Below are 23,103 nucleotides of genomic sequence, written 5' to 3'. Positions count from 1 at the left end.
GGAGCTGCCGGGCCTTGCTCCCATTCCGGGGGCACTGGCCAGCTCCCCGCAGGCCCCCACCCCGCACCCTGAGTGTGCTCGCCAGCGGTACTGTCACATCCCCACCTCACAGGTGACGCCTAGCTGTGCTCTCAGCTGTGGAGGGTCCTTGGGTCCCTGCGGCCTCCGCCAAGGTGGGCTGGCCAGGCCCCCAGGCTGTGCTGGGAGCTGTACCTGGGAAAGGGTCTGCCCTGGGCGCCGCGGAGGGGCGGCCGAGAGCCTAGGAGTCGCTCTCAGCAGACGCCAACTGCTCAGACGCGGACACAGAAGATGGAGAAAGGTAACCAAAGTCCTTTATTTCTCTACCTGTGAAGTTCGGGGGTCGGGGGGAGGGCTGGGCCACAGCCCTAGTCCAGGAGGTCGCTGCACTCCAGGCTGTCCAGCTCGCTCTGCACATGGTCGACGTACTGGTTGATCTCCTTCACGCGCCTGCGGTTCCTCATGATCTCGTCCTTGTGAATCTGCAGGGCAGACAGCAGCCGGCCCGTCAGGCGGGATCCTGAGCCTGCCTTCCTGACTCCGTTCCTCCCTGCCCTCGGCCGCGCTCACCTTGTCCACCAGGTGTGCGCACCAGGAGTTGACCCTGGTCACCAGCTCGTCCTCCCGATTGTCGATCTTCAGGAGGTGGATGTCGTGTGAGGCCCCGACCGCGTTAACGATCGTGTCTTTGTCGACAAAGAGCTGGGGAGCAAGGAAGAGCAGGTGAGGGCCTGGACCCACCCAGAGCGCAGAGGCGGTGGAGCCAGAGGGGACGGGCCCAGCTCCCCGCAGGCGGAGGCCGCGCACAGCTCGCATCCTGCTTCCTCGGCCCGTCTCGGGCGACCACGCCATCGGCCCGGCGGCACCAGTGCCCGGAAGGGGCCCCCGGGCGGCAGGGCAGTGCCTGGGGGGAGCGTGCCCTCCCCAAGAGAAGGCAGGGCAGCCCTGGCCACCTTGCCAAGGGTCTCCAGTCTGACTTGCCTGAAACCTGCCCGTCAGGTGGGCAGCACGAGGCCGGCCGAGGGCCACAGGGCTCCTCTGACGACAGAAGGTCCCACAAACCAATGGGTCTCTGCTGCCCCTCATGTCAACCCAGTTGGACCTGGGGTCCCACCTGGGCTCCTGCCTTCTTCCCACCCGCTTCCCCACTGTGGACGACGCTGTGGGACACGGGCCCTGCCAGGCCCGGCTGGTTCCAGGTATTCACATGTGAACTGGCCACGTGCGCCCAGCGCGGCTGCGGGTCCACGTGGTCACTTCCCAGAGCGGGGAGGCCGTCACTGGCGGCTTTAAGCAGAGGCGCTTCATGTCGCCAACGACGGCGAGGGACCTGAAAGCTCTGCGTTGTAGAGAGGGCACGGGCAGGTGTGTACACGTGGGTTTGTCTCTCCTTCGGGAGTGGTTAACCTAATGGTCTCCAGAATACAGTCTATGGATCTTGAAATGTTAGTGTCTCTGCAAAAAGAGTGTTCTGAGACCCTGTTACTAATACGCTCGCTGATGGTTAGAAACAGAAACCAGACTTTTATCGCCGAGGGCCTCATCTGAAAGCCCCTGTCCTGCCCGTGTCCACCACCCACACGCTCCCTGTCATCTCTGAGCCTCGGTTTCCTCGCCTGTGAGAGGGAACCACACTGGCACCTATGTCACTGTGTCGGCTTGGAGATTAAAAGGGCAAATACACGTCCAGAGCTGCTCAGGGAGCTGGCCCTCGGGAGGCCCTCGGTCCCTGTCAGCTCCTCGTGGTGATTCCGCTTTAGTCAGGGCTTGCTACCGCATGTTTTGTTGCTTAAGCGTAAGGAGACAGTGTAGCATCTCCTGCTACAGGTGTTCCTAAAGGACAGAGCTGATGGGCCCGCAGAGGGAGGGGTGTCCAGCGGGCTCTGCCGGCTGTCCCGTGAGGCCTCCAGGGTGGCACCCGATACCAGTGCCGCCCGGGAGCCCAAGGCAGCCCCTTAGCCCAGAGGCAGAGCCCCATTACCCTGGGGCCTGGGGCCAGGGGCAGACCCAGAACGCCCACTTTGTCTGCAGTGAGGGCTTAGTGCCCGGGCTCGGGATCTCAGACTAAGGTTTGAATCCAGACTCCTCACAAGACGAGGTGTCCTCACAACACATCTTGGGTGTTTACCGAACTTCTCTGAGACCCTGTCTCCCCAGCTTTCCCATCTGTAGACTGGGTGGGAAAGCCACTTTCAGGGGTCCTTTGGTGAGTTAACCAAGCCCATGCGAGCCCAACCCAGTCAGCAGCCTGAGTGTCCCGGGGCGCGGGAACAGGTGTCAGATGGCGCCGTGCGCGGGAACAGGTGTCAGATGGCGCCGTGCAGAGCCACCCTGAAAGCACCCGCCCAGGCTTCTCACCTCCCGTTGACTTCGGGGCCTCCTTTTCTGCATGTCCCAGTCCTGAGAGAGGTGTCACAGACCCAGGAGCCTTGCGTCAAAAACTCCACGACCACTAGGTGGTCTGTCAGGCGGCTCCAGGGTGGGCTCTTGGGGGCAGCCTTACTTCAGGCTCGGGAAGGTGACCTCTCCCTGTGTCTGGGTGTTTGAGGAGGCCCTGCCACCTTTCCACTGCCCTGGCGACTGTCTCGGCCCCTGACAGAGGCTGCGGGGTCGGAACTGCTGGTCCCTGCCTGCAGGACTCCGCCAGCACCTGACAGCGGGCGTGGTGAACCCGGCACCCCGGGTGGGGGCTGACCGCGGTGGGGAAGAGGCCACTCCTGCCTTCCCCGGGGGGCCTGTATGTAGTATGAAGAGTAACCTAAGCAAGTCGACGCGAACACGATAGCTTGGAACCGTGACAGCGGCTCTGACAAGGATGAACGGCTGGGACGGAGAGACAGTGGGCCTTTGGGAAGGTGATGGGGGGGCCTCTCCAAGGAGTTGGGTGTGAGCTGAGATCTGAAACACGGGGAGGAGCCGGGAGCACGGAGGCCTGGGGGAAGGGTGTGTCGGGGCGGGGCTCGGCGGAGACCTTGCTCCAGGACTCACTAGGGGGAAGGAGTCCCTGGTCTCTGGCTGCTACGTGGAGAAGAGCAGTAAGGCCAGGGTCCCGCAAAGGGCGGTGGTAGCTTGCCTTGGTGGAACGCGGAGGAGGAGAGAGGTGAGGGGGACCGTGAATGGTGAAGGAAGGAGAGTGGGTGCCCTTCGCAGAGACACAGCCCACCCGTTGCCGGCCCCCAGCGCAGGAGACCTGGAGCCCCGCGAGCGGGCAGAGACCCCAGCAGTGCTTCCCGCCATACAGACTCGGGGCTGAGACGACCTTCGGGGGAAATCCCGGACCTCAACCTCTATTTGTCGCTGCCTCTCTTAGAAGGTGCCAGAAGCCCCACAGAAATGAGCTTTGGGAAAGCAACCTCTCGGTAAGTTGAAAGCACTTAATTATCACAAGCTCCTCTGTAGCTGGGCTGCACTGGGTGCCCACCCGCTGCTTTGCTTGTTAGCCCGTCTCGCCTGCCTACCGCCCCTCTTGCAGACGAGGAGACTGAGGCTCCGGCAGGTTTTTCAGGCTTTACGGGGGCTGCGGGGCGGGGCTGCGTCTGCCTGTCGCCCGGGCCGCCCCGCCCCCCGGGCCCGGGCCTGGCCCCGCCCCCGCCCCCGCCCCCGCGCTCACCGGACGCACGGCGTCCGGCAGGTCCTCGTCCAGCTCGCCCTTGACTATCTTCTCCCGGGTGCTGATGGCGATCTCCAGGAGCTTCTCGTGGTGGTGGTTCTCCAGGTCCCGGCACTGAGCCATCGTGCAGCGCGAGTTAAGCCAAGGCCGGGCGCGCCCTCCCCTGCGCTGGGCCCCGTGTAGCCCCGCTTTCAGGGCCCTCCGACTCGCCCGCCACGCACCCCCTCGGGGTTCCTCCTGGCCCGCTCCCCTCCAGCCCTTTCTCCCTGCAGCACCCGGAGTCCCACCCGCCCCTGCTGTGCTGGCGGCTCTCACACTCTGTTGTGACCTAAAGGCCTCCTCTCGGAACCTCCTCTCCCCGTCCTCTGGGCCTTTGCACAGGCTGCCTCCTGAGCCCGCCTGGGACGCCCTCCCCACCGTTCCAGCCCGTCCCTCTGGCCCACCCTCAGGCCCTCACTGAGTGGACCCTCCTTCAGGGAGTTTCCATAGTGCTGTCACCCAGCGGGACCGTGGGCCCAGGAGGGCAGGACTGGGGTGACTTCTGGGGTGGACTTCAGGGCCCAGAGTTCAGGTGGCAAAAGGTCAGGCGTGCCCCCAGTGTTGGTTCCTGACCTGACATTTAACCCATCTCCTGATAGATGATGTGTCAGTGGCTTCAGCACAGAGGTCGCCCCACCCCCAGGGCATGTGCACCTGCGGGGGGGGGGGGCGGGGGCGGGGGGGAGGGTGGATCTGGGGGTGTGGTCTCCTGGTGAACAGCCGGGCCAGGACTTGTGCTGCAAGCGGTGGCCTGCAGAGTCACCCAGTGGGCATCCAGACTTCTACTCTAATAAGGCGCCTTTATGCTGAGGGTCAGGAGGTATTCCTCGAACATTCCAAGTGGTTGGCAAATCTCCATCCTTTGAAGGTGGGCTTTTTTCCTTGGTGGCAGTGGGAGGGGGCAGGCATGTGACCCTACAGGGAGCCACCTGGAAGGGACACCACTTAGTTGCATCCTGCTTAGCTGTGAAGAAGCTGTGCCCTTCTGTGCCTTTTGTTTAAAATGCAGGCGCCTCCCCCCAGCCCCCTGCAGGCGGGGAGCGGTGGTGCGGGCCCTGAGAGCCCCGCGGCCCGCAGCGCCTCCCCACAGAGGGGCATCAAGGAAAGGATATAGGCTTTGGACGTTTTCGACAAAGAGTCCCACCAAGTCGATGATGTTCCTTTCAAACATGTTAATAGTCTCCTGGAAATGATAAAGAACATGCATATTTAGACATGAACTCCACCGAACTGTACCAGAGCAAAAGTTCTCCTTACCACTCAGCGGGCAGTGACCGCAGACCTTGAGGGTAAAGACCAACCACCTGACCTTCCCCAGGTGGCGGTGTGAGCCGACCCTGGCTCTCTCCCGACGGCTGCCCCCAGCTGTCACCCTCCAGCCACTTTGCCTCGGTCACCCCCCGGGGCTTTAGTGTGACACCTTCTCCAGGCCTTTGCCTGTGCTGGTCTCTCTGCCAGGAGCCCCCCACCAACAGGCACACACAGAGCTCACCCCATCCTTGGGGTTCTCAGTGGCATCTGCCTCCATCACCTCCAGAGAAACAGGAGGGTCGCTAGGAGCCAGGCTGCCTGCCAGCTCCACTACTGGGTGTAACTCGGAACGTTGTTAACTTCCCTGGGCCTCAACTTCCCACCTATGAAATGGGTTCCCTTCTCATAGTATGTGTCTCACGAGGTTGTGGTGAAGCAGAAACGGGTTTCTTCACACAAAATGCTTTGCAAGGTGCCTGGCAGAGAGGAAACCCTCGGGAATGCCGGCTGTTACCCCAGGCCTCTCACCTGCAAGGCTCCCACCTCCCTCCCTGAGGGCACCCCTGTATTGCTGCATCTAGCGCTGAGCAAGGCGCCTGGGCCTCACCCAGAGGCCCTGGGGAGGGCTGCTACCCAGTGAGCCCACAGGGTGGGTCACGCCCCTGACCTACTCTAGACTCCAGGGGCTGCAGGGTGGGCCGACGGCACAGGGAATGCACCTGAATCCGAGGACTGTCTATAGACTGAGCTAATTATACATTTTTCAAATGTGTGTAAACCCTCTTGTAATGAAAAAAAATAGGGCCATTGAAAAGTACGGCTCCACTTAGTAGCTTTTTGGCGGCTAGTAAGTCAAGCACAGGTTCTGGTGAATTGCGAGATGCTGACAAGGGGGTCCTCCCGGTCGGAAAGGTTGGGGGCCGCTGCCTGAGCTTCCCGATGCCCCAGAGATGTGGGGAGCGAGCGTCTGCTCTGTGATGTGCTGGGAACCTGGACGAGGCAGGCATCGGGGAGGCGCTGGCGGGGGCGGGCCACGGCAGCAGGCGAGAGGTTCTGTTGGTCACTGCTTTGCAGGCCCCGGCCTCGGGCGCCAGCTGCCTGGTAAACAAACGCGCAGGTCTGTCTGGCCGCCCTGGGTTTCACGTAGCAGCGCTTCATTAGGCTCCTCGCTCGCCCCGAGATGCAGCGACTACAGGCTGCAGTGCCGGGAGCCTTCGTTCTATCCCGGAGTGGGGGGTGAAGAGCAGGGTGCATTTTGTTTCTCAACAGCTCCTTGGGTCTAATAAAGGACTCTCCCTGCCGCGGCTCTGCACTCTTCCTAGATGGGGAGACCGTTCCAGAGGAACGAGCTCACCTCTCATGCTGCACAAGGGCCACCTGTCACCTCAATGACTGAACAGCACCAGAAGCACAGAAAGCTTTCGTGTGACCCGCCGAGTAGCTCCCGGGAAGGTGCTCCCTCGCCAGGTTCTTGCCGTTGCGTCACGTGTGTTCCCTGGGCCCCACCTCACCTCCAGCTGCTCCACCAGCTGCATCTCCAGCGTCACGAGCACGTTGACCAGCTCGGTGATGTCCTCGCTGTGCTCCGCCATCTTTTTCTCGAAGTTGGTCAGTTCAGACTCGTCTCGGATGGAGCTTAAAGTCTGGAAACAAAACCTGTGCTCTAGGGATCCAGTTAAGTGTAATTCCTGAAGGGACAGGCAGCAGTTTGGTTTTGTGGGTCAGAACTTGGATCATGGGGTCGGACTGCCCAAGTCCAAGCGTCAGCTCCACCCCCTCCACGGCGGAGGCTGTCAGAGCAGAGGCTCCACCAGCTGGTGAGTTATTAGGTGTGGAAGGAGCGATGGCTTCAGAGGCACATGGACCTGAACTGGGACCCGGCTGGGTCACCGTGGGACCTCGAGTGACTCCCGTCTCCTCGGGTGCAGGGGCAGAGAGCCTGAGCTTCACGAAGCCTGGGGATGGGGCGCTGTCTGTGAGGCCCTGGGTCACCATGGGCTGACTCCCAGCCCAGCGGGGCTCTGCGGGGGAGGTTGGAACACAAGGTGGGCCCTGTCTTGGGGGAAGCCAGCTGGACCCCCGCAGCGCCCCGTGTGCAAGTAGCTGTCAGGTCCGTCTGCAATGAGAGGTGCTCGTGGGCTGGAGAGCGTGGGGGTCCGAGCCGCACCCAGTACCAGCTGTTCACTGACGAGGGGCCTGGGGGCTTGGCTGGCAGACGCAGTGTCAGCGGAGTGACCAGGCGTGACTGGGGGGCGAAGGGTGTTTGTGGTCATGGCCACCCCATCTGGAGGAAGATCAGGCCCCTTCCCGGTATTGAGCCTGACCTGAAAGCAAGCGGCTTGCCCCGTGGGTCTCGGGTCGTCAGAGGCAGAGGGGCCGGGCCTCTGGCGGGTGGGCACCTGGAGGAGGGGGGAGGGGCTGGGGGCGGGGCCTACCAGCAGGTGCTTCTCCTCGAACTTGGCGATCTTGTGCTTGCCCTGCTCCTGCTTTTCCTGGATGGCCTCCTGGACACACCCCATGAAGGTGTCAAGCTCCGCCTTCCGCTTCTCCTGCTGCTTCAGGCCGGACTCGAAGATGTTCAGGCAGACGATGACGAACTTGTCCTTGTAAGTGAGTGGCCGTTAAGGAAGCTCACGGCTGCCTGGGGGGTGCACATGGGGTGGAAGCAGCTCCCGTAGCAGAGCTGCAGTTGGGATTTGGAGTATGAATCAGTGGTTGGGCATCTCCATCCTCAGCCTGAGGGATCCAGGGAGGGTCCTGCGTGGTGGGGGTGGGGCGACAGAGCAGAGACCCCCAGGGGACCTGAAGGGGTCAGGAGCCCGGAGAGCGGGGATCGGCCAGGGAGCTGAGCAGTGTCTGTTTCTGTCTCTGGGGCCCTGTTGTCCAGGCCGTCTTTGTTGCTCGGCGGCCACAGGTGCACAGGGAGGCTGCGGAGGTCAGGGGACCGCAGGCTCGGGGCAGAGAGCCCCAGGTTCAAGGCCTGGCCCTGCAGCTGCTTCTATGGCCTCCTCGCTGCTCTGGGCTGAGGGTCCCACATCTGTAGCGCCTGCCACACGAGGGGTGCTTAGGTGCTGAGGTCAGGCGGGGCTGCAGCCTAGGGCCGGGCTGGGAGGAGAGCTGACCCCCCGCACTCTGCTGAGCGGTGGGTGTTCAGGGGCAGGCTTCTCTCTGTGACTCGCGGCCCCTGCTCAGTGTCTGCCCTGAGTCCCTCAGCCACGGTGACAAGTGCCCATCACATCATCTGGGGGATGGGATGCAGGCTTAGCCCACAGCTCCTAACTGCACAGCCTGGACAATTCACCCTCTCCAAGCTCAGCTCCCCCAGCTACGAGAAGGTAGTTGGGGTCCAGTATAGCACCCACCCCATGGGGTGGTTGAAGCAGTTTTAAATGCTGCATGCAAAGCGCACGGCAGGAGCCCACAAACAAGGTAATGAGGGTCAGAGTCACAGACACGGTCAGCCAGCCTCCATCTCTGCCAGCCTGGGCCCTGCTGACCAGATACCTGTGTGTCCCTGCGCTCACAGCCGACCTGGTTCTCGAGGCCCTGGGTGGAAGGGGAGCCCCCCGGACTCCCGCGCCCAGGCCCTGGGGGCGGCTGTGACCTGGAAGGGTATGTCTGCACGAGCTCGCCCACGCCGGGCAGGTGGGACAGCTGGCTACCCTCCACGTCCTCGGCGTACATGCTGTCAAACAGGAAGGGGCCGTTCAGGTGCTCCACGAAGGCCGCCTGCGGTCAGAGACACGGTGGGCTCCCTGGGCAGGGCCCTGCGCTGGGCACCGGGGCCAAGGGCGCCCGGCCCTCGGGAAGGCAGGCTGGGGAAGGGCAGGCGATGGGCCCGGCACAGGCGGGGGTCCAGAGGCAGAAAACTGAAGGGTGCCCAGCTCGGTCCGGCCGGAGGTGAGGCACCACGGAGAGGAATGAGCTTTACTGGCTGCCCCCCTACCCCCACCACCCCACCCCCGCCGCCAGGAACCAGCCAGGGGTCTTAAGGACAGGGGCTGCTCTGAGAGATGGTTCCGGCACAGAGTCCCCGGCCCTTGTGCTGGAGGGGGGCCTGGGGGCCGTGGGATGAGGAGGGGCAGGTCCGCGTGCTGCCCTGACTGAGGTTCTGGCAGCCCAGCAGCCCTGGGCACCAGCTATTCTCAATCAAAGGACAGGCTCTGGGGGCCTGGGCCCTGCTGACCTTCATGGCACTGGCCCATGACCGGCGGCAGCATCCTGGGGCGGGGGTGGGGTGGGGCGGGGCGGGTCCTCTCACCGGTCTCCTACCTTATGCCCCTCCAGCTCCTCCCACCGGGCCTGCTCGTCCTCCAGCTGGGCCTGCATCAGGCTCTCCTGGTGCTTCAGCTCGTCCACGCTGCACTGGTGCTTCATCTCCGCCAGCTCTTTCTGTTGGAGGATTGGGAAGCGGCATCGTCACCAGGGTCGTGGGGTCCCTCCTAGCCGCTGGCCTCCGCCGTGCCGTGGCCTCTCCAGCGTGGGCGGGGATCCGCTCCCCGCAGCCCTTGCCAAGTATTCTGAGCCTCAGGGAAATCAGTGGGGGAAGCAGCACGGGCAGGCCCAGGGGCCGTGGGACATCCCTGGGGTGGAGGCGCCCAGCGCAGACTCGGCCGCTCCCCCAGGCCTCCCCAGCCAGGCTCTGGCCCTCTTGTAGGGCTGCACAAGGGAGAGGTGCAGTGAGTGCCCGAGCCACAGGCCTGGGCATGAGGTCTCGGCCCTCGGCTCTGGGCCCTGCTCCCTCTGGCCCTCCTCCACCCGTCCTGCGTATCCCCCTGCCTGCGCTGGGGGCTGCTGGAGCCCCAGGTGACATCGCCTGTGCTAAGGCTTCAGGTACAAGCACCGCCGACCCTCTGTGCTCCAGTATCTGCTCCCCCCATCCCCGCCCCCTCCTCTCTCTCAGGACTGTGGCCTGCATGCCCTGCCCTCTCCCTCTTTTTTTTTTTTTTGTGGTACGCGGGCCTCTCACTGTTGTGGCCTCTCCCGTTGCGGAGCACAGGCTCCGGACGCGCAGGCTCAGCGGCCATGGCTCACGGGCCCAGCCGCTCCGCGGCATGTGGGATCCTCCCAGACCGGGGCACGAACCTGTGTCCCCTGCATCGGCAGGCGGCCTCTCAACCGCTGCGCCACCAGGGAAGCCCTGCCCTCTCCCTCTTATGCCGTAAGCCGCATGCCAGCTTCCTGGTCCCTGAATGCTCATCACATCATGAACTCTGCTGAAAACCACAGGGTTCTTCTCCACGGGCCTCCGTCTCAGCAGGACAAGCCCTGAACCCCAGCGTTGCCCTCCTGCCTGTCTCCCCCCCAACACAGAAAGCCCCCCAAGCTCACAGCCCCCACCCGTTCGTGTGCTCTGCTGGGACTGTCCACCGTTTCTCAGGGCTGTGCCACCCTTCAGGCACAGCCCCGGGCCCGATGGAAATGGGGAGGCACCGCAAGAGCCTGCCCTCAGCCCTGGTCGGCCTCGGCTGGGCCCAGCTGTCCTGCTGCCCGAGCCTGGCAGCACCAGCAGGTGAGAGGCTTGGGGCTGGCCTGGGGGCAGGCAGCAGCATGGACGGGGGTTCCAGGTGCCCCTGCTTTGCGGGGCTCTGCTCTTACAACCTTTCCCTTATTACTAATCTTGGTGCTTCTAGGCAAAGCCTCTGAGTTGCGGAAGGAGGCTTTGTTTCCCGCGGCACAACGGGGGGCCAAGCTGGGCGGCCTGCCCCCTGTGGAATCTTCTGGAGAAGAGGAGAAACTGGCTGGGGAGGGGCTCGGGAACCGTGCGGTGTCCGGCTGTGCATGGTTTTTTTGTTTGTTTTTGGGGTTTTAAAAAATATTTATTTGGTTGTGCTGGCTCCTTAATTGCAGTATGTGTGCTCCTTAGTTGTGGCGTGCAAACTCTTGGTTGCGACTTGCATGTGGGATCTAGTTCCCTGACCCGGGATAGAACCCCCAAGCACAGGCTCCTTTCTCCCAGGAAAGGCACCAGCTCCCAGAGAGAAGGGTGGGCAGGTCCCTGTCCCCCACTGCCCACGCTCAGCACGCAGGGATATCCCGGTCCTGCTGCCAAAGGCCTCGTGTCGGGCGGGGTTCTTTTTCCAGGGGGCAAAGCACCCACAAACATCATGCTACAAAGGGCGGGAAGCTCACAGCAGGGGAGCAGGATAGAGGCAGGGGCGGTCAGGCCAGGCCGGGCAGTGCACTGGGGAGGGGGGCTTCCTCCCGGCCCTGCTGCCAGACCACCGGGCCCAGCTCCCCGCTCAGCACCCCGGCCGCGGGGGGCCTCTCTCTGGGGCCGGTGCCCTCGGCTCAGAGGGCGCTACCGTGAGCTGTTGTGGCGTGGAGGCAAGTCCTGACTCTGCCCTGAGCTGCTGACCCCGCTAATCGCCCACCCTCACTTGGTCCCCCGACTTGTTCACCCAGAAAAGCAGACGGCGGCCTCGAGGTGGGAGGTGGCACGACAGTGACAGGGACAGTAAAGGCACCGCAAGGAGGGCCGCCCTGCACTCCTCCTGTGGACGCACCCCTCCCCAGACGCCGGGGCCTGCACGCTGACCAGCGGAGCTGGACGCACAAGGGCCACGCTACCGTGTGGTCGTCGATGCGCCGGAAGTCCAGGTACACCAGGTCGGGGAGGTAGGCACAGATGAACGTCCTGTAGTCCTCGGCCTCGGCGACCGGGTTCCCCGAGAGGCTGAGCGTCCGCAGGTCCTTGAACCGCCGCAGGTAGATGATCTGGGGGAGAGGGGGGTCGCCTGGGTCCTCTCTCCGTCCTCTGCCCGCACTGGGCGGAGCCACGAGGGAGGAGCCATGGGCTTTGCCCAGGACCCGTGGACCTGGGTCCCCATCTCCTCTTCTTAAGGTGGGTGCAAGGATGTGGTGCATAGGTGTTGAGAGGACCAAATGCCACATGCTGTGAGGGCCTCCACCTGCTCCCGTAATGCCCTGGCTGTGCCCATCGCTGCTGCTCTCAGAACGGGCGGCCTTTTCCAACTGTAAAGTGCTATGCAAGGCCCAGCGCTCGTAAATTCAACGGAACCTGATTCCCAGTTGGCCTGGACCAACTGGGTGGTAGCTAGTGGGATGTCCACTGACGGCCGTTTATTCTTCCTATTGTTAGTAACCGGGGGAAGGTCAGCAAGATGCCCGTACCTCATCCGACAGCAACTCCTGTGCTTTCCTGAAGGAGCGTCTTTGTCATTTGTTTATTTGTTCAACAAAGATCACTAAGCACCTACCAGGCCTCAGGTACGTGCCAGGCCTTAGGGACACAATGGGAACAAAGCCCTTATAGCAGGAGCTGGCACTCTAAGGCAGGGGACAAGAATGTTTTAAAAGTAAGTAGAATCATTGCTGTTTGGTGTAAGTGCTAGAAGAACTCAACGGGGGAGGGGGTGGAGAGGGGGCCTTAGGGACCATGACAGGGGGGGTTTCAGTTAGGACTGAGGCCTCTGAGGCCTGAGGGAGCAGCCAGGGAAGAGCAGGGGCCAGTGCATTCCCAGAAGCAAAACCAGCACAAGCAAAGGCCCTGAGGCAGGAAAGAGCGTCCTGTACCAGGCACTCAGCAAGGCCAGGGGAGGGAACGGAGCATCCACAGCAGGGCGGGGCGTGGCCTGAAAGCCAGTGTCCCCTCCACGCCCAGGCCTGGACCTGCGTCCATTAGACTCTGCAGTGTCCGAGGGGCAGCAAGCCAGAGGGGATCTGCTCGCTGTGGCCCTGGGTACTGGACCGACCCAGGCAGGAACAGCTCAAGACACTCAGAAAGGTTTTCACAAGCAAGATTTGGGGCTATTGGGTGTGCCCTTAATCTGAAAATTCCTGAATAAGCATCATTTCCTGCAGAGCTCTCCTGTGCCCGGTCCTGTAGCAGCCGCTCAGCCCTAACTGACTCAGCCCTCACACCGGCCTGCCCCGCAGGCCACTGCTCTCCCGTACGGATGGGCACGCAGGCCCCGGGTGCTGAGTCCCCGGCCCAAGGCCAGGCGGCCAGGAGCCCGTTAAACCTCAGCTCTCCACTTACACCTCCCTCAGCTGTCCTGTGTGCCCCCGCCCCGCAGGGCCGAGGGCAGCTGAGCAATCAGGTCTTGAACACTGGCAAGAGGTGGGCTGGGTTTACCACCTCCCAGGGGCGTGCAGGGCAAACCTCCCAGACCACACGGCCTCTGGGGTCCGGCCCTCAAACACAGGTGAGCAGCCGGCACCTGATCCGCCCCAGGCCTTTCACCTAAACCTCCTGGCCCGCCCACCCCTCTGGTCTTGGTCGGGTGGGTGAGGGCGCGTCACACCGAGGGGCACCGTGGGAGAGATTTCTCCTGCTCTCTGTCCTGCTAGCTGTGGACAAGGAAGACTGCGGCCTGGACTGCTGGGTCACAGCCACAAGGAGCATCAGCCCAGGGCGACGCTAAGGCCGGCTGAGCCGAGAGGTGGGTCGGCCCGCTCCACACGGCCCCCTGCTCCGGCCTCGGCCGTGGCTGTGATGGATGCGGCTGCAGCGCCCATCTCTCCCCTGCTCTCCGAGCCCCATCCTGCAGCGAGGCCGGGAGGGAGTTAATGCTGGGACGTGGCTCAGCCGCGGGGACAGGACGGGGGCTGATGCTTGGGCCCCGGCACGCAGGTGTTCACTCCTGCACGCCCGCCCAGTGGCACGGAGCCCCCATCACGCACGGCAGCAGTATCTGTCACACACCTGCACGGTGGCTGTGGTTGCCCCGGGGTCACCCAGCTTCCTGAGGTCACCCCGTGGCACCCAGGGCCCTGCCCCGGCCCTGCTGCCAGCTCACAGGGAGTGTTGGCAGGGCGAGCGTCTCTGGTCTGCAGGCAAACCTCCATCCCTGCTGCACTCATTCGTGCGGGGGTGAGGGGCTGGGTGTTCCTTCTGAAACGCAGGCCTGCCCTGGGCACACACGGCGTAGAGCCCCCCACGGCTCTCCTCCGCCGCTCTGGCTGCCTGGCCCTGGGCACCGCCCTGCACCCACACCCCGACCCTTCCAGTGACCCGGGGCTGTTGTTGGTCTCTGTCCCCAGTGAGCACGAGCCAGAGGCCCCACGGCCGAGGGGGCCCCACCCCAGCAAATGTCTGCTGAGTGAGTGCGGGGACAGGGAAGGAAAGATCCCACCGGGGCAGGGGCACAAACGGACCCGCACGTGGGCTCTCGTGGCCTAGGCTGGTGTGTGAACATCATCCAGTCTGGAATTCTGGCCTTTCTGGGACAAGGGGAAGGTCGGAGGCTCAGCCTGCGGCCCCCCCGCCCCCCGGCGCCCTCGCTCACGTTCATCATGTTGCCGATCTGGTTGTTGCCCAGCGACAGCACCTGCAGCTTGACCAGCGCGTCCAGCGAGTCGATCTTGGAGATCCGGTTGTTGAACAGGCTCAGGTCCTCCAGGTTCACCAGCGTGTCCAGCCCCTCGATGGCCTCAATGTTGTTGAAGGACAGGTCTGGAGGACGGCTCCGGGTTAGGGTGACTGTCCTGAATCCAACCCCTCCCCCCGCCCCCCTGGCTCTGCTGCCACCTTCCCGGCCCTGGACTCGGGCGAAGGCTCGCGTCTGTGCGGCCCTCGTTCTGGGATGGAAGCTCCCTGGTGGGTCGGGGCAGCGCACCTTGGGGTGGGGGAGACCCGCGCGGGCCGGGCTGCCCCAAACTCCAGGCCCAGCCCCGGCTGAGACCTCCAGAGCCCCTCTAGTCCAAGTTTCTCATCTTTGGGAATAAAACTGCTTTTCTGCCACCACGGGTTTGGGGGTTTGGTTGGGGTTGGTGTCCTTGAACACCGTTGGCCCAGAGGCCCAAACTGGGAACTTTTCAAGAGATTCAGCTAAAGCCCTCATGTGTAAAGGGGACTCAGGAAGTCGGTTTGGCCTCCCTGGCACCTCAGGGGACGCTCACCCGGGACACTCTCCCTACGCCAGGCCCTCCCCGGGCGTTTCCTCGTTTGTCATCGCCCCTATCTTAGGGCTGAGGGAGCCAAGATTCAAAGGGGCCTGGTGGTCACGTGCTCACGATCAAGCACACGTAAGGAAGGTAGGGTGCAGAGGGCGGAGGGAACGTACAGAACCGGCTGGCACGCTGGCAGAGCGGGACCTGAACCGGGTCAGCCTGCTTCCTTTCGCGCCTGCAGCCGGGCTCTGCTCTTTGCAGGCGAGCTGGTAAACGTTTAACAAGGGGGTGGGCGCGGGCAGCCCTGATCTGTAGCTCTTGCTGACTTTGGTGGTGTAAATGCTCCCACTGTGGCCAATTTCAAGCTACCAACAGGACGGGCCTGAGTGTAAAGCTGGGGCAAGATGTGGACAGTCAGCTTCTGGGGGCAGTGCCAGCCGGCTCCCGCTCGCCCCCGGCGCTGGGACAGCTGACGAGGCCACCAGCCAGGCCTGTGCTGGCAGGTGGGGGCAGAGCACGTGGCTGGACAAAGGCAGGCTTCTGACTCTCTGAGGGGCACCTGACCTCTTGCCAGAACTTTCCCCTCTGGCTCTCTCGCCCCCCCCCCTCACCGCCCCACAGAACACTGGGCATCACAGGGGCATCTCACGGGGACCCGTGACCCTTGTTTTATGTCTGCGAGACTGCAGGGCCTGGGAGCTCTTGCCTAAAAGCAGGGCCTTCAGAGGGGGTAAGGCTCAGGGTCTAGGCTGACCCGCCCCCTCTCCTCCTCCAGCTCCTGGTGGTGCAGGTGGGCCGCCGAGCCTGGGACTCAGCATTAATGGGTGCTGGGCTGCCAGAAGGGCTTGTCTGGGTGAGACCTGGGCCCGGCAGTCAGGGGACCTGGCTCTGGGCTGCTCTGCTGCCGGTACGTGCAGCTCCAAGTCCACCAGCCCCTCAGCCTCTGCACCCGTGAGATGACACTGTAATCCTGCCCCGGGGGGGGGTTGCTGTGGTCTGGTGGCCGTCCTCACAACCACAGCTGAGTGTCCTGCAAGCTGGGAGGGACCTCGATGCCCCAGGTTGCCTGTACTGGGAAGCAGCCTGACAGGATGGAGGGGACGTGGCTTTGGGATCAGACAGGCGTGGGTCTCGTCCCAGCTCTGCTGCGTCTTGGTCACAGAGCTCTGGGCGGTGCCCCGGCCTCTGGAGCCCCTAGGGTGGCTGGGAGGGCCAAAGAAGCCCTCTCAGTGGGCTCGGGAGTTCCCAGCCGGCCCCGCCCCTCGTTAGGTGCCCACTGCCAGACGTGAGGGTGCCGCCCGAGGCCGGCAGGTGGACGCAGTTCGGCAAAGCCCCTGCCTCCTTGGCAGTGAGGGCTGGACCCCTGGAGTCAGGCGAGCCCCCTGCTCGCTGTGACTTCAGTTTGCTCCCGTCTACAGTGGGGTCGCTGTGCGGTTAGAAGGCCTCACACGGAAAGCGCACGGGGCGTGCCTAGCAGGTAGAAAGTGCTCAGCGCACACTAGCACGGGGATGGTTAGTTCTGGTTTGATCTGGGCCCCCCAGATAGCAGGGCCCTCAGTTATCTGTCACCCTGAGTCTAGAGTACCTAGACGGAGTCCAGGCTGCTGCCATGAGCCCTCCGGACTGGGAGGTTTGACAGCTGGTGCAGATGTTCTGCCCTGCGGTGTCCAAGCACATACGTGCTGAGCTTTGCCCAGCGCAGGCCCAGGCTTCCTTGCTCCCGGCAGATGGAGCTCCTGCTGCACCGGGGCCGCCACGGGGCAGGCAGGGAAGTTTACCTGGGGGGCAGCCTCGGGAGGCGTCACTGGGGGCTGGGGGACGCGCGGGGGCCTCACCCAGCCAGACCAGGCGTGTGAGGTTCTCCAGGCCCTCGATCTTCTCGATGATGTTGTTGTCCAGCTGCAGCTTCCGCAGGTTCTCAAACTGCCAGAGGTTGTCGATGCGGAGGATATCTGAAACGATGTTGGACACGCTTTGGCTGGTTCTGGCCCGGGTCAGGGTTAGGATATAGTTCCAGGGTCTTGGGGGCTGGATGACTGATGCTGACCGTGGGAGAGGCCCCAGAGCCCCGCTGCCTTCCCCGGAGCGCAGGGAGCCCTGGAGGTGTGGGCCCAGCTCTGCGGAGCTCGGGGTCCCTGTTGGTGCTGCCGTCCGGGGCCACCACAGGGCCGGGTGGGCCTGCGCAGGGTGGAGGGGGGCAGGCCCTCCAGGGCGGGAACTCACAGGGCTCCCCCTCGGAACACCTGGGCTCAGGACACAGGGCACGGGCAGGGCCCCCCAGGGTGACAAATAGAACTGAGGCTGCAGGGGTGGCCAGTCAACTAGTGGAGCCGTTTGGAGGGTGCTCTGGCCACATGGACGGAAATAGTTAATGTCTGTGCCCACTGACCCTGCAATGTCTCTACCTGGAATCACACGCCGTGCCAGTGCCCGAGGATGAGGCCCCGAATGTCCACATACAGGGAGGGGATGAATCGCCCCACAGAGGCAGATCCTGACGTCACTGAAGTGCCTGACCCCACGGCCGCTGAAGACCCCCCCCCCCCCCGGCCAGGCAGCCGACCCATCCCCTTACTCCTGAGCCAGGCGGAGCTTGGTCTCTGTCTCGGCTGCCAGGAGCTCTGAGTAATGCTTAGCGTGACAAGCACACACTGTGTCCACAGGCTCTAGAGGCCTGACCTTGTCCCCGGTTCTCTTAGAAACCACAGAGAGCTGTTGTTTACATGCCCCTTTTTCTATGTTTGCTTCTGTAATGATTCCCAAAACAAAGTTAGAGTATGCCCATTAAAAGAACTGAAATAATATAGAAATGAAAGGAGTAAAAAAAAAAAAAAAAAGAAAAAAGCCCTTAATAGCCACACATTCGGGGCAGCCGTTTCAACATTTATTCAGACAGGCAGGCACCCCTCCCAGCTGCCCACCACAAGCTGGGTCTCGGTGGGGGGGTGGTGGGCAGCATTTCTCTGACCCAGGGCCCAGTCCCTCCCGGTCCCCAGGGCTGCCTGGGATGGAGTTTGTTCCCCAGCTCTGTGGTCACATTTCCTGGAATGACACCAGCCCCACCTGTGCTGCTGGGGCAAGGCCCAGCCCCGCCCCCGGATCTCCTGGTCTGGATTTTCCTTCTCTGGCCCTGGCCTTAGACCGACGGCCTTGGCTGTGATTGACCGTGCAGACACCAGCCCTGGGCGGCTCCCCCACTCCTGGGCGCCCTGCCTGGCGCACCTGTGTGCTGGCTCTGCTCTAGACCTCAGCAGTTCACGTGGAAAAGCCCAAACGACACGAAAGAGCCAGATGCATCCGACAGCATGACAGGGCTGCCCAAAAAGCCCACTCAATCTTCAGCACAGACACAGGATCTGCCTCTGCTGCCACCGGCTTGGTGCAGCCTGTTGTCACGGCTCCCTGTCCCTCCTCTGCTCAGGACCTCCCTGGGCTCCTGCCTCACTCAGAGCCAGACGCCTTCTTTCGGCCCCCGAGGCTGATGCTAGCTGATCCCCGCCTGACCACACTGCATCCCACTCCCCTTCTCTCCTCTCTTGCCTCTACTTCTCTCAACAGCACATGTGTCCCCCTCCCTCGAAGGTCAGCTCCACGAGTCCCTGGTGCGCAGAGCAGCGCCCTGCACGGGACAGGCATCCGCTACGTAGTGGGGGCAGGGCAGCAGAAGGTCTGAAGACCACTCCGCCTCCCCTTTAGCCCTTTCCCGCCAAGAGCCTCAGGGCCCTCCCTGCTCTGGGCGGCCTGCGGGCTCCATGAAGCCGGGCCGGGCCTGCCGTGCACACCACATCCCAGGGCTGACTCAGTAGCCCCTCGTGGTCACTGGGTGACCCGGCAGGCCAGTGTGGAGGCCCAGGACACAGCAGGAGCGTGAATCAGCCCGGTCCCTCTGCTGTGACCGGCCTGCGCTGGACATGAGGGGTCACGGGACCCCCGCCCACCCGTCCTGCTTCCTCACCTATACCCTCCGCCTGACTCGTGGGCCTCCTTTAGTGAGCCGGGCACTGGGCCTGTGCTGTCTGGTCTCGTCTTCCCAGCCAGCGCCTGAGACACGGATTCCGGTCACCCCGGTTCACAGGTGGGGTGCTGAGGTCTTGCCTGATCCCAAGCCACATCTACCCCCAGGCTGTCCTGTGACCTGGAGGGGACCCCCCCTTCTGTTTCCAGTCCCTCCTCTGAAGCTGCTCCCCCAGCACATGGCCCTCCCCGGACCCCACACCTTCCTGGCCACGTGGACCACCCTCCTAGGTCCCCCCCACCTTTGGGGACCAGCGTGGCCTCTGGGGGTCACTTAAGACTTGGAACGGGAGGATGTTACCTTGCTTTGTTCTTACTCAGAATTGGGAGTGTTGTGGCTGTTCAAGTGCTACCCACACTCGGTATCAGGCTCTAAAACCGCCCGTGCTGGTACTGCACCTTCCGACTCAGGCAGCCCGAATGCGACCGCGGGCCACGGCCCACGCATGGAATCGGGGACCCCTGTGCCTGCCCCGCCCCACCCAGGATACGCACTCTGGAAGTCCAGCTGCAGGGACAGGACGTCCTTGAAGAGGATGCCCTCCTGCTTGGCCAGCTGCCTGGCCTCGTCTCGCGGGCCCTGCTCCCCAACGGCCAGCTTGAGCATCTCATCATCCATCACCCTGGGCTCCATGTCGTACAGCCGGTTCATCCTCCCTGGAAAACACCATGTCCCTCGCCCAGGCCGCTGCTCCTGCCTCCCTTTGAGGGCGGGGTCTGGCTGGAGTCCTTCCACAGCATCGTGGGGCAGCGTAGCGGCCACGGCACTCTGAAGGCGGCCCCCTCCCGCCCTTGGCTGCTGTACCCGGGCTGCTCCGGGGCCTCTCTGGACCCCCGCCCGCCTGGCCCCACGAGCAGGCTGTGTCACCACCCTGGCCCCGGTGTCCACACGGCTCTCTTCAGCCTGTGGAGCTCAGCTGCGCGCACAGCCATGGCCACCTCAGGCCTCTGGCTTTCTGCACCCGCCCTCGTCGGGTTTCTTGGCACCAACCACCGACCACAATCCTCGGAGGCCCCCCTTCCCTGAGAGCCTCACCCCCTTCAGGTGGCCGTGTCTATAAGCTCCCCGCTCTCAACCGCAGCTGCCCAGTGTGTGGCCACTGGTGGCCACCAACCCAAGCTGGTCATTCATGTCCCCCTCCCCCCGAGAGACGTGAGCTGCAGCCGGAGGACAAAGTGCCCATCAGAGCTGGCCAGGTGCATGGTGAGTGAGAGAGTAAGAGGGCCTGGGGCAGACGGACAGACAGAAGCAGAGATGGGAATCTGATCCAGCAATAAAGGTGAAAGGATGGACAGACTGACACAGAGGCTGCCTTCTCCTCGCTGGCTTCCTGGCCCCTCCTGTCCCGACCCCAGGCCCCGGGAGTGTCCTGACTTCGCACATCAAATCCTCTTTTCCTTAAACTAACCCCAGGAGGTGTCTGTTGCCAATGGTCCAAAGAGATTTGGCTGAGACGCTAAGGGGGGTCTGTGGGGTGGGTCAGTCATGGGCGGACCTGGGCTGCTGTTCGTGGCCGGACAGAGCCGTGGCCCTGGGCAGCCTGACCTCACTTCATCGTTGCCAGCCGTCTTAGTGAGAACACCCAGAAGGGCTGGACCCTGCAGGAGGGCGCGCGCCACCGGAAACTCCCCGATTCTGCCTCCGAACCCTCTGCAAACTCAGTTCTCCCCCTACTTTCCACCCCGTTCTCACCTCCCTGCTGGCTTCACCTTCTGCCTTGGCCCCTGCGTCCCCACAGCCAGGCCTCCCTGCCCCGCTGGTCCCTGATGCTGGGCAGCCCCGCATTCTGCCTTTCATTCCACCGAGCGCTACTGGGGACACTCCTGACATTGGGTGAACCAGGGTGGGCCTAGCCATCCTGCACCTGGTCTCCAAGACTGCCCACCTCCCCTCCCCGTGCCGTGCAGCTTATGCAAATATGCATCTCCTGTTTCTGGAGTGTCCATGACCCATGGTCCCAGGGCCTTTAACTTTCACAGGGTCTTTCCTCCTGCCCCCACCTCCGCCCCCCGGCCCCTTCTCCTCCGGTGCCTTCCTGCCTCCCAGTCTCTGCTCCATCCCCTTAGGGTGACTGACTCAACTCCCGAGGACGTTTCCAGTCCTCCAGCTCCCCGTCCTCTGAAACAATTTTTTCTGAGACTTCACATAACTTGACACCAACTTGTCTTTGGGGAAATTTTAACGCACTGCATTTAGCAGATGTTACCTGAAAGTGTTTGTGCTTTTTTTTTTTTTTTTAAAGAAAAGTGCTGTACTTTGGGAAAGGATGCTTAACTCTGATTTCAAAACTTTGGCTGACTTCTCTTCACTCCCACCCCACCAGGGTCTGGCCCCTGTGACAGGTCAGGCCTGCTTTCCATCAGGCCCAACAATCACCGAGTGATGTGGAATGGTTGTGTTTGTTACACACACAAGGGCAGGACTTGCATCCTTTGGCAACTAACTTCGCCTTCCAAGCCTTTGACCTCCCACCTGTAAAAGATGGGTAACTCTTCCCTCCTACATTTGTTTAAGATCATTCATTTAGTCCACATACGTGTAATGAGTAGTCACTACATGCTGTGAATAAAACTGATCTCCTTACCTCTGTTTCAGACCTGAATCAGACAATTATACAAATCTTTAATTACAAACCATGACAAGTTTGTAGGTGTCGGGGACTGTGACAGCATACATGCAGGGACCTGTGCTGGCCAGGGGAGACCCCGCTGAGACCTGGAGGATGAGCAGGAAAGAAGGAAAAGGGGTCTGCGTGGTGAGGGTCCTGAGGTGGGAGAGGAGGAGACAGGTTCCACTGTGGCTGAAGCGATGCAAGGCTGGAGAGGCCTGCAGGAGTGTGGCGGTTATCCTAGGATCCCCGGGAAGCTCCTGGGGCTTACTAAGGGCAGTGACGTGATCAGACTTTAATTTTAAGAAGCTCATTCTGGCTTGTAGTACCAAGAACAGCAAGAGTCGTGAGGCGAGAGGTGACGGGGGTGGAGGTAAGATGTGGATTTTAGAGACCTCTAGGAACTTAGTTTACAGGAAGGACTGATTCTTCGCAGTTTTCAGGTAAGAAAATGGAAGCAGGTTAGAAAGGTCAAGTTACATGCCCACGTGGATACATCTAGTACATGGCAGAGGCAGGAGGACAGGCCTCCAGGGCCCATTTTCTTAATCACGACTCAACTGTGCCCAGGCACACTGTGGGTCATTGTCACAGTTCACACAGTTTCTCACAGCTGTTCGGGGTCGGGGCCAAAACCCCAACACTCCTTCCCAAGGGGGTTTTATCAGTAATTCACCACCCAGCCCGGGTTGCTGTTGACTTGCCTGACAATAGTGTTGTGGTGGGCGGGGAAAGCAGCGGAGAACCTTACACCTCCTCACAGAGAAACAGATCCTGAATTGTCCTGCGAAACCTTGGGATCAACTGGACCTGGAAAATAGAGCGCCTATTGGCCGTGAATTAATAAGAGAAACCCCACCCTTTACTGAGTGCTCACTCCGAGCTAGAGCACGTTCATGATCAAATTACAGGTCAGCTCTGGGAGCCATTAGAGAAGGGAGCCCTAATGCCCTGATTTCCCAGACAGGGAAACTGAGGCCCGGGAAGGGAGCTGCTGACAAGGGACAGACATGGACCCAGGCATCCACATTCCAAGCCAAAAGCCTTCACCAAGAGGAAGTCTAGGTCTAAGGAAGAGGAACAAGTTAGCAGCACTGAGAGGTCGGACAGAGGGTCAGTAATGCCCTCCTGAAGAAGCATCTATCGCTGGGCCGGGTACCTCTCTCTGGCCCGGAGGCCGGGGGTGGGACCTCAAAGGTCTCTTGGGGGCATGCGCCCGGAGGGAAGGGTTCCTCAGCTTCTCTCCCCACAAGGCCTGAAGGCCCCGGATCGGCGTGCGGCCGGCAGGGGCTGCCAGGGGCCTGCGCGCTCTCCTCTAGGTGGGGCGGCCGGCGGACTCCTCAGGGAAAAGGTCAAGTCCTCCCGCAGCCTCTCGGCCACGGGCTCTCAGAGTCGCCGGCACTGTCCGCCGCCTGCGCCTCCTCGCTGAGCCCGGTTGCTAGGGGAACCAAGCGCCGCGCTCCTTTGCTAGGGGGAAGTCAGGGAGTAGACATCCTGGGTTAAAGTTGACGACCACGTGATCACATTTCTGGGCGGGGAAAGCCTCCCAGAACCAATTAGCCGTAGGGAAAACAAATGCTTGTCCAATCAGCACTTTCTAAGGGAGAGGAACTTACTAGCTCCGCCCTGCCCCCGCCCCCCTCTTGAGTGACTGACTCGACTCTTGTCCAATAATATTAAGGACTCCCTGGATTGACCAATACATAA

General features: G+C 62.3%; 2 protein-coding genes across 4 annotated transcripts in view; one reads left to right on the top strand and one right to left on the bottom strand.

Moving 5' to 3' along the window:
- Positions 1–11: 11 nt before the first annotated feature.
- Positions 12–22,539, bottom strand: DRC3 (dynein regulatory complex subunit 3). Of its 2 annotated transcripts, none has more exons than XM_089900212.1 (12): positions 19,279–19,444; positions 16,609–16,745; positions 14,170–14,336; positions 11,489–11,635; positions 9,191–9,310; positions 8,535–8,647; positions 7,354–7,528; positions 6,430–6,561; positions 4,780–4,850; positions 3,629–3,752; positions 589–720; positions 12–500 (listed from the first exon to the last, which is right to left on the bottom strand). In XM_089900212.1, exons 1-12 carry the CDS (start codon positions 19,437–19,439, stop codon positions 387–389), a joined length of 1,593 nt encoding a protein of 530 aa, XP_089756338.1. In that variant the 5' UTR covers positions 19,440–19,444; the 3' UTR covers positions 12–386. The 2 variants fall into 2 exon arrangements, with proteins under 2 accessions (XP_089756338.1, XP_022416453.1); XM_022560745.3 differs by having other exon boundaries at positions 18–500; positions 16,609–16,725; positions 19,283–22,539.
- Positions 122–23,103, top strand: part of TOM1L2 (target of myb1 like 2 membrane trafficking protein) — a 102,974-nt gene continuing 79,992 nt past the window's right edge. Inside the window, exons 1-3 of one of the 2 annotated variants that reach the window (XM_089900207.1) lie at positions 122–319; positions 507–741; positions 3,169–3,377. The gene's annotated coding sequence lies outside the window, so the exon portion shown is untranslated. Of the gene's footprint in view, positions 320–506; positions 742–2,999; positions 3,378–23,103 lie in introns of those variants that run through there. The other variant, XM_089900206.1, reaches the window with a different exon arrangement.

Source organism: Delphinapterus leucas, chromosome 19, assembly GCF_059928025.1.
Source record: "Delphinapterus leucas isolate spDelLeu-1000000601 "Yukka" chromosome 19, BTC_Dleu_Yukka2, whole genome shotgun sequence".
Lineage (NCBI taxonomy): Eukaryota > Metazoa > Chordata > Mammalia > Artiodactyla > Monodontidae > Delphinapterus > Delphinapterus leucas.
This window is presented reverse-complemented; position numbering and strand designations above follow the sequence as displayed.